Here is a 17,626-nt window from a genome sequence, read left to right as displayed (position 1 = left end):
AACAAACAACAGCTGGCTTCAGTGAACCCCAGGCCCAGCACTAGCAGCAGCCAGCCTAGATTCATAGCTTGCTTTAACCTGGGAATTTCCAAGCCCAGCACAAGTAGCAGCCATCTCAGATTGCTTTATAGCTCAGGCAGGGTGGCCCTGGGCAAAACACAGGTGGGGGATGACCTTGACCTACACTACCTGGAGAAGCCCTAGAGCCAGTATATCCAGTGGACAGCTACAGATAACACCGGAGAACCTCTACTCTGTCCCTGCACAGCTGATCCTCCATGGAGGGCAGAGTTTGGTGTAAGTGGTTATAGCCAATCCTTGAAGCTGACTGGCCTGGGTAAATCCCTCCCATTGATCTGCCAAAAGCAACCAAGGCTCAACTACAAAATGAGGGTGTACTCAGCCCACATAAAGGGCTCACCTTGAGTACCCAGCTTAGGTGATAGGGAAGGCTGTGCCACTGGATCCTACAGGACACCTACTATATTAGGCCACACTACAAAGACAGAGTAAAAGTAGCTCTACTTAATATATAGAAACAAACACAGGGAGGCTACAAAAATGAGGAAACAAAGAAACATGGCCCAGATGAAAGAATAGATCAAAACTCCAGAAAAAGAGCTAACTGAAATGTAGATAAGCAATATGTCAGATGCAGAGCTCAAAACACTATTTATAAGGATGCTCAGGGAACTTAGTGAGGATCTCAGCAACATAAGAAAGATCCAGTCAGAAACGAAGCATACACTAATCAAAATAAAGAACAATTTACAGGGAAACAATAGTAGAGTGGATGAAGTGGAGAATCAAAGTAATGATTTGAAACACAAGGAAGAAAAAAATGACCAGTCATAACAAGAAAAAAGAATCCAAGAAAATGAGGATAGTATAAACAGCTTCTGGGACAACTTCAAGAGGTCCAACATTCACATCATAGGAGTGCCAGAAAGAGAAAAGGAAGAGCAAGGAACTGGAAATCTGTTTGAAATAATAATGAAAGAAAACTTCCCTAATTTGGTGGAGGAAATAAACATGCAAGTCCAGGAAGCACAGAGAGTCCCAAACAAGGTGGATGCAAAGAGGCCCACTCCAAAACACATCATAATTAAAATGCCAAAGGTTAAAAAGAAAGAGATAATCTTAAAAGCAGCAAGAGAAAAAAAAATAGTTACCTACAGAGAAGTTCCCATAAGATTGTCAGCTGATTTATTAAAAGAAACTTTGCAGACTAGAAGGGATTGGCAAGAAATACTCAAACATGAAAAGCAGGGATCTACAGCCAAGATTGCCCTACCCAGCAAAGTTATCATTTAGAATTGAAGGGCAGATAAAGAGCTTCCCAGACAAGAAAAAAACTAAAAGGAGTTCATTATCACCAAACCATCATTATATAAAATGTTAAAGGGACTTATCTAAGAAAAAGAAGATCAAAATTATGAACACTAAAATGGCAAAAATATATATCCATGAACAACTAAATCTAAAAAACAAACTAAGCAAACAAGAGGAACAGAGATAAAATCATGGATATGGAGAGTCTTTTGATGGTTGCCAGATGGGAAGGGAGCATGGGGAAATGGGTGAAGAGGTGAGGGGATTGAGAAGTACAAACAGGCGCCCTGGCTGGTGTAGCTCAGTGGATTGAGTGCAGGCTGTGAACCAAAGGGTCACTGGTTCGATTCCCAGTCAGAGCACATGCCTGGGTTGGGGGCCAGGTCCCCAGTGGGGGCCACATTAGAGGCAACCACACATTGATGTTTTTCTCCCTCTCTCCTTCCCTTCCCCTTTCTAAAAATAAATAAAATATTTTTAAAAAGAATACCTAGTTGTTTAAAAAAGAGGGAGAAGTACAAACAGGTAGTTACAGAATAGCTCTGGGGATGTAAAGTACACAATAGGAAATGGAGTAGCCAAAGAACTTACGTGTCCGTGCATGGCCCATGGACATGAACAATGGTGGGGGGATTGCCCAAGGGAGTGGGGCATGGTGGAGTAGGCAAAGGGGAAAAATCAGGACAACTGTGATAGCATAATCACTAAAATATAATTTTAAAAAATAGGTAAGTGGGACTTCATCAAGATTTTAAAGTTTTGTATATTAAAGGACAGCCTCCAGAGCGAAAAGACAACCCACAGAATGGAAGATAATATTTGAAAAATTTAATTCTGATAAGGGTCTAGTATACATCGTACATAAAGAACTCCTACAACTCAACAATAAAAAGACAAATTAATTAAAAAGAATAGTTCTCCAAAGAAGATACACAAATGGCCACCAGCACATGAAAGGAAGCCCGGCATCACTGGTCATTTGGAAAGTACAAACCAAAACTTCAACACAATGTCACTTCACACCCAGGACAGATGCCACAATGAAAAAGTAAATAGATGACAGGTGTTGGCAAGCCTGCGAAGAAAGGGAGCCCGCACATGCTGCTGCTGAGCATGTGCACTTGTACGGCTGCTGTGGACCTGGCAGGTCCTCAAAAGTTAAACACAGATTTACCACGTGACCTGGCAACTCCACTGCTGCGTGTACAGCCAGAAGAATGGAAAAGAGACATTCAAACAAAAACCTACGCAAAAAATGTTCATAGCAGCACTATTCACATTAGCCAAAAGGTGGAAACAACTCAAATGCCTGTCAGAGGATCAGTGGATAAATGAAACATGGTCCACCCACACCACGGAACTTCACTCACCCACACGCAGGAGCGGGGTGCAGACACATGCCGAAGTGCAATGAACTTGAAACTCCGTGATGGACAAAATGAGCCAGACACGAAAGGCCACATGCTGTGTGGGTTTTCACGTGAAATGTGCAGACGGGCAAACCCATAGAGACAGAAAGCAGAGCAGCGAGGGACAGGCACAGGGAGGGGCTGCTGAACAGCACAGGATTTCCTTCGTGGTGGGGGATGTTCTGGAACTGGAGCGTGGTCACGGTTGCACAACAGTGTGACTGTACTAAATGCCCCAGAATTATGCACTTTAAAGTGGTGGAAATGGTGAATTCTATATTTATGTTATCATGTTATCATTTATGTTATATTTATATTTGTGTTATCACCCACACATTCAAAACACCCCTGCTACCAGCGGCTGAGGGGGAGGCCCCCCCACTCGTCAGCCCTGGGTCTGATCTGCATAGTGAGTGCATCTCGGTTGATCTTACGGTGGGACATCTGCGTTTTAATTTGAGAAACTTTAACTATTAATGAGATCCAATAGCTTTGCCTATGGTTATTGATCACTTAAATGATCTGAATTTTGTATTTGATTCTTTTGTATTATTCTCTGTTTTAGTTCTAAGTACTTTTTAATGTTCATACTAAACTTTCATTTATTGTGGATATAACAAATATTTTACACAGGCTCAAGTCCTCAATTTATACCCCATAAAAGTTCCCTTCGGGTCGTGGTTGAAATGACATCAACGACCAGTTGTGCCCCAGCCTCTCCACTCCAGCCTCGTCAGTGCCCGCCTCCTCCAGGATAGGCCCACCCCTCCATCAGGTCCCCACCGGGACTTGCTCTCCCAGGACAACTGACCATACATGCATGGGCTTCAGGGATGTGCTTTAGGACCCAAAGGTTCCTGAATGGGTCCTCCCAACACTCCAGGGAGCCAGACCCACTGCAAGTTCGCCTTTCCTTCCTGGGGAGGGGAGCCCTTGCCTGTCCCCAGCCTCATTGTCCTCACAGCCCTGGGCCGACACCATAGAAGTTCACAGAGACCGCCCAGGAGGGGCCTGTCCTCACGTTGTCTTTTCTCCAAAACACGTACCTTCTTCCACTTCTTTACCAATTCGGGTCAGGCTCCTGGCCCCAGGGAGGGCCTGTGCAAAGAAGCTAGCCCACACAGCATGTGTCCTCGTGGGACCAGATGTCACCCGGTGCCCTGGCACATGACTCATCAGGGGGAAACTGCAGGGTCAGCCAAAGAGAAGTTGCAGCTTCCTTCAAGGTGTCCCTGCCAGGGTCAGACTCAGGCCAGAGACAGCCAGCCCTGCTCAGGGCAGTCTAAAATTGATGATATGACCAAGGACACCTCATGACAACAGGACTGACCATAATAAAGGTGTTCACAGGGCAAACACAAACAAGGAAGGGAGGGCGTGGGGGCCTCCTGCTGGGGCAACATACACTGAGAGAGGAGTATAAAAGCCCACAGCCCTGGGCACCTCACACACTCACTCACCTTCACACACTCACACACTCCTCCCAGCTCACCTCCAGTCCCACCACCCACCATGGCCGCCTCCACCCTGTCCGTCTGCTCCAGTGACCTGAGCTACAGTGGCCGAGTCTGCCTGCCTGGTTCCAGTGACTCTTGCACCGACTCCTGTCAGGTGGATGACTGTCCAGAGAGCTGCTGCCAGCCCTCCTGCTGTGCCCCCAGCTGCTGCCAGCCCTCCTGCTGTGTCCCCAGCTGCTGCCAGCCCTCCTGCTGTATCCCCAGCTGCTGCCAGCCCTCCTGCTGTGTCCCCAGCTGCTGTGCCCCAGCCCCCTGCCAGACCCTCATCTGTGCCCCAGTGAGCTGTGTGTCCAGTCCCTGCTGCCAGACAACCTGTGGGCCTAGCCCCTGCCAATCAGCCTGCACCAGCTCCTGCATACCCTTGTGCTGCCAACAGTCTAGCTGCCAGCCCTCCTGCTGCACCTCCTCCCCCTGCCAGCCGGCCTGCTGTGTCCCTCTCTGTTGCAAGCCTGTCTGCTGCACACCTGTCTGTTGCACACCCATCTGCTGCAAGCCCACCTGCTGCACACCCGTCTGCTGCAAGCCCGTGTGCTGTGTGCCTCTCTGCTCTGGGGCTTCCCCCTGCTCAGCCTCCTCCTGCTGCCAGCCCACCCCCTGTCCCTCGTCCTGCTGCAGACCCTCGTCCTGCATGTCCGTCATCTGCCGCCCTGTGTGCAGACCCGTCTGCTGTGTGCCTGCCTCCTCCTGCTGTGCCCCCTCCTGCTGTCAGCCCAGCTGCTGCCGCCCAGCCTCCTGTGTGTCCCTCATCTGCCGCCCCGTGTGCTCCCGCCCGGCCTGCTGTGTCCCTGCTTCAGCCCAGAAATCCTGCTGCTAACTCTTTCTAGGCCTCATCCAGGGTCCTTCCCCAGTAGTAGAGTGACTTCCCAGCCAGCTACACCCTCTGTGGCTTTCACAACAGCAAGGGACAGGACAAGCTTCTTCTCCTCACCTGGACCCTCCTTTGGGGCCCCTCAGTAACCACCAAATCCTTCCTGATGTTGGTGAACAGATGCACCCCCCACATAGCTCCACCCCTGCCCCCTGAGCCCCTGTTTGAGCCCTGTTGCCCCAGCAGATCTGCTCCCACCCCAGGCAGTAACGTCACCTCTGAGCCCTAATAAAGCAACCTGTTTCATTCTGACCTTCTGTTTGTCTGTGGACTCAGTGGGGCCAGTGATGAGGGGCACCTGGTGCTGGTCTCTGTGAACCTCATAAGCCAGGCCCCTACTAAGCCCTGTAGGACTCCAACCCCAGCACACAGCCCCCAGACCTATCTCTGTAAAGCTGCCTCTGGAACCAAGTCCCAGGGCTGTGGGGCACGGTGGTCACCTCCTCCAACCCCTGGCAGTAGCCATGGGCCCCTGAGCCACACTGGCCTTTGCAGCTCTGTGGTCACCCCGAGGTGCAGCCTGGCAAGGCTGCCTTTGCTCCAGCTCTCCCCGACCCCACCCCCACCCCAGTGAGATGTGAAAGGGGTGCCCCGCCCAGGAAGGACAACCCAGCAGCCCTGGGGTCTTCCTTGCCCTTTCTCAGGTGCGGCCAGTGGGGATAGAAACACAGCAAGGTTAACAGTGCCCATGGACTGAGGAGCCAGCCCCACGCAGCCTCCCTTAGAGCTTGTGGCTGCCTCCTGAACCTGCACCCCTGTCTGGCACCCCCATATACGCTTGCTCCCCGATCCCCATCCTGCTCTCGCTGTGTCAGGCCCCCTGGTGTGTGTGCCTCACACGAGTGGTCTCACCTGTACATCCCACACTCCTGGGGCCCCCAGGACTCTTCTGGACAGCCCCTTGGAATCTGCCTTCTGCCCTCCGGTCTGGGCTCAGACACTCCTGCCGGGCAGTTGTGCCCATCCAGGACCCTCCACCTCGCCCTGTCCTGGTAAACAGGCCCATGCAACCAGCTGCATTACCAGGCATAGGCAGCAGGGCAGACAGTATCCAGCCCCCTGCCCCGGTCCCAACCCACTGTGCTCGCAGAGGGTCCGACAGCCATCTCCCTTACTCCTCCCTGAGTCAGAACCCCCAGGACAGGCAGCAGGGGCCAGAGACCAGCTCGAAACAAGCTCCAAAGGTAGCCACCTTCCTGGAAGGAAAGCCAGGTCCCTGCAAAGGGACAGAGTGAGGGCACCAAGGACAGAAATGTCAGTCTTCTTGCTGTAGGTCCAGGGTGGCTGCTGGAGCCCAAATTTTTGTCCTAGGCTTCAATACACAGTGGTCCCGATCACCTCTCTTCTGTGCCCTCTGCCACCTAGGGTCGGAGCAGACAGTGGCAGGGGGACCCAGGGCTCATTCCCTGACCCCTCCCACTGGGTCCCATCACCTCTGTGCACCGTCGTCAAAGTCACAGGCAGGACCCAGCCTGCCCTGTTTTCCTGGCTGCGCTCCTCACGGCGTCTCGGCCCCACCCTCGTTTAATGTTCCAGTAGGTTCCTTTTTCTGCCGCCTCAGAACCTCAGTTCTAGATGCAGCCACTTTGGGACAGTTCCTCAGACTCGGAGTCACAATATGACCCAACTAGTCCACTTCTAGGCATCTACCAGTCGGAATCAAAAAACAGTGCTCAACCAAAAACCCACACGCCAAGTGCACAGCCACACGGTTCACGATGACCACGAAGAGAAGACAACCAGAACATGGTCTGGCCACCCACTGGAATATTCCTGAGCCGTGAACGGGAGCAAGGCTCTGACACGCCACACCGTGGGTGAACCTTGAGGATGTCATGCTGAGTGACAGACGCCAGACAGGAAAGGCCCAAGCTGGTTCCATTTGTAAGAAAGGTCCAGACGAGGAGGATCCACGGAGGAGGAAACTGGATGGCTGGTTGCCAGCAGCTGCGTGGAGGGGAAATGGGGAGTGGTGGCTAATGGGTCTGGGGTTGGGGGGGCGTTCTAAAATGAGACAATGGCGATGGCTGCCCAGCTCTGTAGACGCACTAAAGGCCGTGGGTTGTGCACTCTACGTGGGTGAACGTTATGGCATATGAATTACATCTTAGTAAATCTGTTTGAAAGAAAAAACCTCGTTCCGTTTCCAATTTGAAAATAGAAGTGAAATATACCATGTTCTTAAAAGGGCTAATTACCTGCATTGACTAACAAAATAAAACCTGTAATGCAAGGAGACCCAAAGAAAGTGTTAGAAGTAGATGGAAAGATCTAATTATTTCAAAGGCACAGGCTTGGGAAGTTGTAAAGGTGCATACCATCCACCTTCAACACAGAGCTATTCCTTACGATGTTTAAAACATCCGAGAGCTTAAGACTAGCCAGAGGTTTCCTGGGTTCACCTAACAGGACTGGCAGCACCCCAATGCCCCTCACGGGAGCGGAGCAGAGAGGAGCTGTGCAGATGGGCCTGGCCCGGGGCCACTCACATTCTGCTGGGTCACAGGCTCGCTGTTCTCACTGGAGAACGTTTCCTTCTTCACCGCACCCCACACCAGGGATTCCTGTTGGGGCTGAATCGGCCCCAGTGACCACCAGTTTACATGCCAAACCAGCAACAAGAGGGAGACAGGGGTAAAAAGAGAGAGAACCTAACTGGACCAATCTCATTTAAGAAAATAAACTAGGGGATTCTAACTGCAGTGTTAAAAAATTCAATATAAAACTACGTCAAAAGCCTTTATTGAGTAGAGTGCATCCCAGGATGCAACTTAGAAAGGGTATAATTAATTGTCCTGATGAGTGGAAGCAGAAAAGCCATTAGGACTTGTCATAGGTTAATACACACTCACAGAGGACTCAACTCATTCCTTGCATAAAAGCCCAAAGCAGAACTCTGGGTAAACCAGGGGCAGGAAGAAGCTTCTTGAACACAGCGAGAGCCCTGCTACACCCAGAAATTCCCATTGAGCCATGAGCCGCAGGCGGCGCTGCCACCAGCTCCAGGAGCAAGACGCAGCGGCCTCGTGGTCGGCCCTGCCCCGGTGCCGTCCTCCCATCCGTGATGGGAGAGCAGAAGGAAGAGTCCTCCCATCCAATGAAGAGCAGAGGGAAGGGAAAACACACACACTTCGGGGAGGGAGGAGGAAACATGCGTGGGTGCAGCTTCTGTCCCACGGCCCTCTGCACCCTCTCCCCTCCGAGCCGTCCCCCCCATTCATGGCCTGGCCAGAAACAGTGACCCACGCACTGTGGCGCTCCCTCGGATGCCCAGAGACTTCTTCCTGTTTTCAAAGATCGCTGGTCATTTGCTCTTTCGCTGCACCTGCCCCGCCAGCCCCAACCAAAGGCTCCCTGATCCAGGAGGCTGACTCACCCCATTGAAGAGTTGTGCTTGAGGCAGTGACAGCAGGAAGACACCTCGGCCAGCGACACAGATAGTCCACAGGCCACCGAGAAGGGAGCTACATGAAAGGGCATGGGTCACAGGTGACACCCAGGAGACATGGAGAGTCCTGACACCCATGCCATTGAGCTGGACCCTGGGACAGGTTAGGGGACAAAAGGGGAAGCCTTTAACTCATCCCTGAAGTCCACGTCAGGCCTCCCAAAGCCCCCTAGCCTCGAGCCCACATTCCCTCCCCATTCCCACCCACAAAACCCAAGGCTGCCCAGGGCAGGAGCGAGGAGGTGCAGCGGGGGATGAAGCAGAGCCCCTTATGGCCAAGAGAGAAATGTCACACCTGGGGTTCTCAGGTTTCCCACCGATCACTGTCCTCTTTCACAGGACACTCTCCTTCTGGCAGCATTTTTATGTCTATAAAGTGGATTGCCGCATGCTGGTCACCTTTGGAAAGCGCTCAGGCTGACATGGAGCATGTCTAAGGGTAAAGGCCCGTGGTGCTACGTAGCCCTAGGTTGTCATCAGTGTTTCCATCATTTCCCTAAAGCAACACGAGCTCCTTTCGCTCTGGAAGGTGGAGGAGGCGCGAGGTTCTCGCACGGCCCCTCAGGACCCACCAGAAGGACATTGCAAAAGTTATGAGGAAGACCAGACCAAACAGGACAAGAAGAGGGCCCACCAGGACTCTCTACAAGTTTAAAAAAAAGAAGCAGAGGGAAACAGACTAGTGTAAATTGGAACAGCCCCCCAGTGCATACGAATAAAATCGCTCAGTCTTTGACACGAAAAGTCAGATGCCTGACACCAAGGAGCAGCCTTATCTGGCGTCCAGTGAAACAAACAGATCACTTAGGAAACGACGGAAAGCTTGTACCGACGCACACTGACATCGTCAGAGCTATGGAGAGCGTATCTCATTCACATCACACGACAAAATCCAGCTGCTACAGAAAAAATAATCAAACAATGCTTAAAAATAAAAGTTAGGGGAACAAGATTTATCAGGATGTCCACCTAGTAAGTTATGCAATAGCAAATCCCTGGGCTGCACACCTAAAACTAACATAGTGATGGAAGTCGACTTTAACTGAAAACAGAAAATCTGAAAAATTTTTTTCAGATTTTTAAAAATTAGGGAAAAATCAATGTAAAGGCCTAATAATAGACAAGAAATGAAAGACTGAACTGTGGTCTGAAAGACAAAATCAAGAAAGATCTCCCAGAGAAATAGGCAACCAAGAAACATAAGAAAATGAGAGGAAAATGGGGAGCCGTGAAGGCAAGTCCAGGAGATCTGACGTCTCACAGAGTCCCTGCGGCAGAGGACTCTGGAAACAGAAAGCGGACCCCCATTTAAGTATAAAAGTAAAAACAGTATAAACATACAAATAGGGCCTGGGTGGGCCTTCCGGCGGAGAGAGACGCAAGGAGCTCTCAGCCCAGGACACAAAGCAACACACAAGCCTGAGAGCCACAGCAGGATGTTGCAGACAAGGACAGGGAGGAGGGCAGATGCTCTCATGGATGTCAATAATTAAATAAGTAAACAAACAAAACAAACTATAAATGACAAGTGACAGCCTCACTCTCATCAGGAACACGGGACCCCGTGAGGAATGCAAATACATCTTTGTTATTTTGAGGAAGCTATTACTTAGAACCTGAATTCTCACCCTGGCCGGTGTGGCTCAGTTGGTTGCAGCATCCTCCCACAGACCGAAACGTCCCTGGTTCGATTTCTGGTCATGGAACACACTTGGGGTGCGGCATGTTTGGCCCCCAGTCAGGGCGCACATGAGAAGGCAGCCAACCAATGTTTCTCTCTCTCAGAGATGTCCCTCTCTCTCTCCCTTTCTTTCTCCCCCCCACCCCTTCCCACCGTAAAACAAATGGAAAAAATGTCCTCAGGTGAAGATTTAAAAAAAAAACAAACAAACAGAATTCTATACCCAGCCAAACTATCATGATGAATGTGGTGGTAACTTGATGCATCTGCAGACACTCAAGGCATTTTCAAACCTTAAATCCACCAACACATGTGAAAAAGTCTTTGATCGTTTTCCACGACAAAGTGGAAATGGAAAAAACCCCAGAGCATTGCTTGCAGTCTGACAAAGGAGATGTCCAAGTGTGTCATGAGGGAAAGCAAAGGGGAAAGAGAAGGAGCTAATTCACAGGACCCTGAAACTCCTCACAGGGGCAGGGTGATTGGAACAAGAGATTCCTACGACCCAATCATCAGCAAGTTTCATCTTATACTTATATTTTAGAATGTTCACATGCATAAAAAATAATAAACCACTACAAACATGGAAGAGATGGAACCAGAATTCATTACTGGAGAGTAATCACAGCTTAATATCAACTCAGCAAAAACTTGCCTCAGATATTCTCCATAAGTTTTCTGGAGCCAAACAAGGAGAGGTGGGAAGCTCATCCTGCAACATGCTCACAAGCCGAATGAGTAGAAACTGGTGGCAGGAAATACACAGGCACTAATGAGGGCTCTCCAGCAACAGGCACTTAGCCCCAACAAGGAAAGAAGGGCGTGGGCAGCTGGGCAGTGGGACAACACAACCCAGGGAGGGTATAAAAGCCAACAGTCTGGGCACCTCACACACTCACTCACCTTCACACACTCACATACTCCTCCCAGCTCACCTCCAGTCCCACCACCCACCATGGCCGCCTCCACCCTGTCCGTCTGCTCCAGTGACCTGAGCTACAGCAGCCGAGTCTGCCTGCCTGGTTCCAGTGACTCTTGCACTGACTCCTGGCAGGTGGATGACTGTCCAGAGAGCTGCTGCCAGCCCTCCTGCTGTGCCCCCAGCTGCTGCCAGCCCTCCTGCTGTGCCCCCAGCTGCTGCCAGCCCTCCTGCTGTGTCCCCAGCTGCTGTACCCTGGTCCCCACTCAGACCCTCCTCTGCACCCCTGTGACTTGTGGGCCCAGCCTCTGCCAATCAGCCTGCACCAGCTGCTGCACACCCTTGTGCTGCCAGCAGTCTAGCTGCCAGCCCTCCTGCTGCACCTCCTCCCCCTGCCAGCAGGCCTGCTGTGTACCTGTCTGTTGCAAGCCAGTCTGCTGCACACCTGTGTGCTCTGTGCCCATCTGCTCTGGGGCTTCCCCCTGCTCAGCCCCCTCCTGCTGCCAGCCCACCCCCTGCCTCTCATCCTGCTGCAGACCCTCCTCCTCTGTGTCTGTCATCTGCCGTCCTGTGTGCAGACCCGCCTGCTGCGTGCCTGTCTCCTCCTGCGGTGCCCCCACCTCCTCCTGCTGCCAGCCCAGCTGCTGCCGCCCAGCCTCCTGTGTGTCCCTCATCTGCCGCCCTGTGTGCAGACCCCCTTGCTGTGTGCCCACCTCCTCCTGCTGCCGCCCAGCCTCCTGTGGGTCCCTCATCTGCCGCCCTGTGTGCAGACCTGCATGCTGTGTCCCTGCCTTGGTGGCCCAGCCATCCTGCTGCTGACCAGCTTGATCTCAAACTGCTGCCTTCTCTCCCGAGCACAGCCCTTTCTTTCTGGGAGCCCCTGGGGCCCCTCGGCTGGTGCCCGAACCTCCCCTCTCCCACCAGGGGACACACAATTGCTGCCTGACGCACATCTGAATGTGCTGCCCATCCCTTTTTGACAAAAGATGACCACAAATCCCTCACCAGAGGGTAGCATGCAGGACCCCAGGACTCTTCTCTGCAGGACCTATTGCTTGCTCTCTATGTGACAAAAGCCAATTGGTATAATAAATAAGACGTTTGTGCCAGGAAATATGTGTTTGCTTTTTCCTCCTCTCTCGAGGCCCCTGACCACCCCAAATCTGTGTGCTCTGGCAGCGGAAGCCAGACAATAAAGTCTTGTTCTCCAGTCTGAGTTTAGAGCAGCTGGGTGACAGATCTGGCAGTGATGCCCTCTGCCTGCTCATTTCCCTTCCCGACCCCAGCAGCCCACCCTCCCCACAGCGGACAGCCCTTCCAGGTTGGGCCCGGGAGGTAGGTGTGGGTGCTGGAGGCAGGGACCCTGAGTGGGTGTGGGCTCCTGCCCACCCCTGTCCCCCTGCCTGTCTGTCTGTGTTAAGGGTGGTTTGGGGAGCAGAAAAGGCTCTGTGGGTCAGGGTGTGTGTGACAATGTTGCCTGCAAGGAGGAGCAACAGAGCCAGAATCTGTGCTGCATGCCCCACAGGTCAGAGGGCTAAAGGTGATGCTGCCTGAGAGACACCACTGTCCAGGTGGGCCCTTGGGGATGGGGACAAGGTGACAGTCCAAGCAGGACAGACCTGGGCAGAAGGAACCCTGCTGCCAAGCACCGGAGAACGGAATGGGCCTCCTCCCCCGGCTAGTGGGCCTGGGGCAGAGGGCTTGGCAGGAGGAGCCCACAGGGGAATGAGGGGCTCAACGCCTGCGCAGCAGGGCAGGCTGGGGTGGCTGTAACAGTGCGGACACCACCTGCTCTCCCCTGCGCCTCGCCCGTCCAACAGTCATGCTGCGGTCAGGAGCATCATGGAGGAAGAGTGGACATCAGAAGCTATACGACAGAACAATTACATCTGTCCTGTGGCCAGAACACATGCCCATGAACACAGTGGCTGAAACAACACAAATGCACTGTCTCCCAGCTGTGGAGGCTGGAACCCGACGTGGGGCTCTGTGGGCCACAGTCAAGGCCGGGGCAGGGCCGGGCCCTTCTGGAGGCTCCGGGACAGAATCTGTTCCTTGTCCCTTTCAGCTTCTAGAGGTCCCCGCCTCATTCCACGTCCACGTGCTCCAAGCCTCATCTTCCTGGAGACTCCTCTTCTGTAGCCCAGTCCCCCGCCTTGTGTCCCTTATAAGTTGCTGTGATAACATCGGGCCCCTGGGTGACCCAGGATCATCTCCCACCACCGATTCTTAACTGACTCCCATCTTCAAAGTCACTTTCCCTGTAAGGAACATATTCACAGGCTCTGGGACTAGGACACGACATCTCTGGGGAAGCACAGAAGCTGTCCCCCAGGCTCTCTCCTGCCGAATTCGAGAAGGAGGAGCCATACTTTTCCAGCCATACTTGGATGCTGGCGCATGCGGTTTTGACTTTAGATAGAGTAGGAGCAGGAGACCTTTCACCTGAAAGGTGAAGGAAGATGGTGGTTTGCCCTCAGCCCAGGAAGATGGTGGTTTGCCCTCAGCCCCACCCACAGCAGGCTAAGAACTGACCTGGTAAGTTCAAGGGATGGCGTGGGGCAAAGGAGGCCCTGGAATTCCCACGTGGCTGGGCCTTAGGAGCATGCCTGTCACCTCAGAGGTGGCCTTTGAGTGGTCAGTATTGGCCATAGCTGTGGCAACCCAGACCTTCTCTGTAGAAGGAACTTTCCAGAATCCTTGGGAAATTACTTCCACAGGAGCTGTTTAGGGAGACACTCTGAAGGAGAGATGTCGCCACAGTCGGGTGAGCATCATACACTGATATTTATTAGGCCTTGGATGCTGGCACCTGCCAGGGTGGCATGAACCAGGCCCAGCCAGGGGCCCTGGGGGCAGGGATCAGACGGCCTTGCCAGGAAGTGGCCTGGTTGGGTCCAGAAGGTCTGAAGTGGACGTCCGGATAGCCCCGCAGGAGATCACACATTGGGCTGCTCCTGACCCTACGAGGAGGGGTCCTGGACGTCACAGGCTCAGCATCAGGAAGGTGTGCAGTAGGGGCCAGTCTGCAGAGGAGGGTGTGGCAGCAGGGGGCCACACACAATGGGCCCGCAGCTCACGGGCACACAGCAGGCCACCTGACCTGTGGCTCAGGGACGGTCGCCTGGCAGGGGCCGGGCATGAGGCTGCAGGAAGAGGCCTGGCCACAGACTGCTGGGCAGAACAGGGACCGGCAGCTGCAGGCTGGCCAGCAAGAGGCTTCTGAGCCACACACAGGCCACCACAACAGAGCCACGCAGGGGGCATGACAGAAACTCCCACAGCCCAAGGGAGGTCAGCAGGGGTGGCACACCCCACAGGACTGGTGTAGCAGCTGGCGTGGCACATGGTGGTGTGGGCCTGGAGTGGGGTCTGGGCAGCAGACAGAGGTGGTCCGCAGGCTCCTTCCCCCCCCCCCCCCCCGCAGTCTTTTCACCAGGCCACAGCGTCCCAGCTAACGAGCCTCCTGTGCCTGCCTCGTGGCTGCCTGGCTGGGTTTCCCTCCTCTCCCCTCTCCATGGCTCTCTTCTTGGTTGAAGTGACCCAGTTCAGGAAGCTCCTTCTTGGCTGGAAGTCACTGGGACCCAGTGGCCTTGTGAGCTCTGGAACCAAAGCCCAGGTTGAACAGCGAAGGGCCCTCAGTTGAGGACAGGGGATTGATACTTCATGATTTTCAAAGTCCACCCTGATATTAAATACCCATCCTCTGGCCACACAGCATGGTCCCACTCACTGCACTGGGGGTCCCCCAATTCGATTTCGAGATCCAGGTTTTCCAAACAATGAGAGCCACGCTGCGGCGGACTCCTGCAGGGAGCTCACGACATGGCCAATGCAAACAATCACACAGATCTAGCTCGGGGCCACATGCTAAGTGTTTGCACCGACCGTCTCGTAACTGACTGTGTTCCAATCCCGGCCCCATTCCCAGACGGGGCAGGTGCCTGTCCTGCCACAGCAGACAGAGCGCGGGCATGTGCCGCTGCCCGGTTTCCTCCGGATCCGTGCTCTCTGCCACTGTGCCAACCTGTGCTGGAGCTTGGGGTTCTGAGAATCTCCCATCTATAAGTTAGACTATGTTTAATCCACTTTGGGAATTTCATCCATATTTCTTCAAGATATTCTTATGTTTCAGTGTCATTCTCTTCTTCTTCTTGAGTTAAAATTACTTGTCTTTTTGATGTCTCAGGGGCCCTTTTCACTTTTCTTAGTTCTTTTTCCTTCTTCTTCAGATTGGATCATTTCTACTGATGTGTCGAGTTCATTGACTCTTTCCTTTTCTACCAGCTCAGGTGGTGGGGCCTTAATCTGTCCCCCTGCGCCTATGCCCCAGCACCCCAGACTGTGGGATTGCCCCCCCCCACCCCCCGCTCCTGGATTGTGCCGCTTTCTGCTGCAGGGCCCTCGCACCCCATGGACCCTCTGCCTGCGACACTGGCCCTGACCCTGCACAGCACCTGGTGCGGCTCAGCAGCTTCTCCTCACAGAGGCCCCCAGCCGCCCCCCAGCACCCCCTGACTCTGTCTGGGGCTCAGCCCTGGGATGTCAGGCATTTGTTTCTTCAGTCACACATTTATTTATCGCCCAGGCAGGCTCACGAGGCCAGCACGTCTCCACCACCAGCACAAGGCGTGCACCCCTTGTTGCATAAACAAGTCACCTTCTGTGTGGATTCTGGGTATTGGGTATTCTGTGTGGATTCAGATATTGTCTGCCCTGTGAAGGGCAGACAGTAAGCATCTCAGGCTTTGCTGTCCCACGGTCTCTCCCGTGAGTGCTCGGCAGGCTTGTGCGAAAGCAGCCCTAGATGGCCGCAGAGACACAGACGGGGCTGCAACCAGTGGAACTTTTATTAACAAAGGGCAGCAGGCCGGACTCACATCACAGACCGCAGTTTGCAAACTCCTGCTTTAGTGCCGAATAAAAGCTCAAACTACGTTATTGCCTCAAGTCTTCCCTAATGGCACGAGACAAAAGTGACTAGGACACAGCACTCGGCGCCGAGCCGGGGGTGGGGGGGTGGGGGGTCGGTGCGCAACAATGGCCTGGGGAAACCACGTAGGGTCACAGAAACCACGCAGGGCCATGTTGTCAAACCAGATCACCCTGTTTACAGAAAGGGAACTGGGCTTCCAAGCCAAGCTTATTCATGGAGAGCCCAACACAGGACAGTGCGTCCCAGGAAAGAGGATGCTGGGGAAACACCTGTAAACGGCAATGGGGGAAGCACAGTCAGGCCAGGGCGGCCACAGCCTGGGTATAAAGGCCGCCAGGGAAGGAGCCTGCAGTCACCACCGCCCTCCACGCCACACCAGCCAGCCACACGACGACATGTGCCACACCAGCTGCTCCACAGGCTGCCAGGCTGGCTGCTGCTCGCCCAGCCCCTGCCTGTCCTCCGTGTGCCTGCCCGTGGGCTGCAAGCCAGCTGTGTATGTGCCCGTGAGCTGCCAGACCACCTGCTCTGTGCCCGTGAGCTGCAGGCCCGTCGTGTGCGTGGCCCCCTCCTGCCAGTCCTCCGTGTGCCTGCCTGTGAGCTGCAGGCCCGCCGTGTGCGTGGCCTCCTCCTGCCAGTCCTCTGGGTGCATCCAGCCCTCCTGCCCCACCCTGGTCTGCAGACCCATCTCCTGTGGCACCCCTTCCTGCTGCTGACCCCGAGCCTCCTACCCGGCCACTCCCAGTGTGGATGGGACCGCACCTGCACCTCTCCCACCCTGAGTCCTCCTCAGCCCTCCAGTTGTGAAGGTGGGGGATGAAAAGCATGTCTAACAAGCGCCCTGAACTCCGGGACGAGAGTGTGGCAGGGTGATCTGGATCCCACGTGACCCCATGCATCCCCTCGGGGAAGCCCTGGTGCTCAGGGTCCTCCTCTGTCTCCAACAGGAAACCTCACCCTGTGTGAGGCTAATAAAATGCACCTTCTCAATGCAGCTTGTCCCTCTGTTTAACCTTCACATGTTTTCCGAAATTCTTCCCCTGAAGGTGGCTACCTGCCTAAGCACAGCAGCCCCTCCTCAAACGGCTGTTTCCAGAGAGCTCAGCTGAAGGTGGGGGTACCTTGGAGGGTGGAGGGGTGGGGGAAGGCGCTGTCCCCACATCTGCCACTCAAAACATTGTGGGTGGAAAAAGGCAGAAGGAAAACCTCCCTGAAGCTGAGTGGAGGGCGGAAAACAGGACTGGACCCCAGGGCCCACGGCTCCCTGAAGGGTCACTGCAACCGGGCGGGCAGGACACTCTCACCGAACCCCGACTCATGCAAAACGGAGTCTGGCTGTCCCAGGGGGAGTGGCAGGAAGTCCGAGGAAACCTTGCCCTCCAAGTCCCAGGTGAACAGGGCTCTCCAGGCAGACAGCACTGGGCCAGGGTGACAGCGAGCCCTCCTGCCCTTTACCCAGCTCAACCAGCGTCGCTGCACACAGAGCACCGCTCTCCACTGGGGACAGGCAGGGGCA

The 17,626-nt window shown here is 53.9% G+C and overlaps 3 protein-coding genes across 5 annotated transcripts; all 3 read left to right on the top strand.

The window, feature by feature from the left end:
• The first annotated feature begins 4,253 nt into the window (after positions 1-4,253).
• Positions 4,254-5,072, top strand: LOC119000260 (keratin-associated protein 10-3-like). Of its 3 annotated transcripts, none has more exons than XM_037065241.1 (2): positions 4,254-4,401; positions 4,507-5,072. In XM_037065241.1, the coding sequence occupies exons 1-2, from the start codon at positions 4,254-4,256 to the stop codon at positions 5,070-5,072; spliced, it is 714 nt and encodes a 237-aa protein (XP_036921136.1). The 3 variants fall into 3 exon arrangements, with proteins under 3 accessions (XP_036921136.1, XP_036921135.1, XP_036921134.1); XM_037065240.1 differs by having other exon boundaries at positions 4,254-4,411; positions 4,493-5,072; XM_037065239.1 differs by having other exon boundaries at positions 4,254-4,431.
• A 6,135-nt stretch (positions 5,073-11,207) lies between these two features.
• On the top strand, positions 11,208-11,993 carry LOC119000071 (keratin-associated protein 10-3-like). Its single transcript, XM_037064843.1, has one exon. The coding sequence runs from the start codon at positions 11,211-11,213 to the stop codon at positions 11,991-11,993; it is 783 nt and encodes a 260-aa protein (XP_036920738.1). The 5' UTR covers positions 11,208-11,210.
• Positions 11,994-16,505: 4,512 nt separating this feature from the next.
• On the top strand, positions 16,506-17,052 carry LOC119000264 (keratin-associated protein 12-1-like). Its single transcript, XM_037065247.1, has one exon. It carries the CDS (start codon positions 16,506-16,508, stop codon positions 16,824-16,826), a length of 321 nt encoding a protein of 106 aa, XP_036921142.1. The 3' UTR covers positions 16,827-17,052.
• Positions 17,053-17,626: the final 574 nt, after the last annotated feature.

The sequence above is a fragment of the Sturnira hondurensis genome, unplaced genomic scaffold (assembly GCF_014824575.4).
Source record: "Sturnira hondurensis isolate 20B ecotype Veracruz unplaced genomic scaffold, ASM1482457v3 Scaffold0015596, whole genome shotgun sequence".
Classification (NCBI taxonomy): domain Eukaryota; kingdom Metazoa; phylum Chordata; class Mammalia; order Chiroptera; family Phyllostomidae; genus Sturnira; species Sturnira hondurensis.
This window is presented reverse-complemented; position numbering and strand designations above follow the sequence as displayed.

Excerpts from the sequence above, each read along its gene's own strand:
- LOC119000260 (XM_037065239.1), top strand. The coding sequence starts at position 4,254 with ATGGCCGCCTCCACCCTGTCCGTCTGCTCCAGTGACCTGAGCTACAGT. Across the intron at positions 4,432-4,506 it reads GCCCTCCTGCTGTGTCCCCA|CCCCCTGCCAGACCCTCATC; the intron begins GCTGCTGCCAGC and ends GCTGTGCCCCAG.
- LOC119000071 (XM_037064843.1), top strand. The coding sequence starts at position 11,211 with ATGGCCGCCTCCACCCTGTCCGTCTGCTCCAGTGACCTGAGCTACAGC.
- LOC119000264 (XM_037065247.1), top strand. The coding sequence starts at position 16,506 with ATGTGCCACACCAGCTGCTCCACAGGCTGCCAGGCTGGCTGCTGCTCG.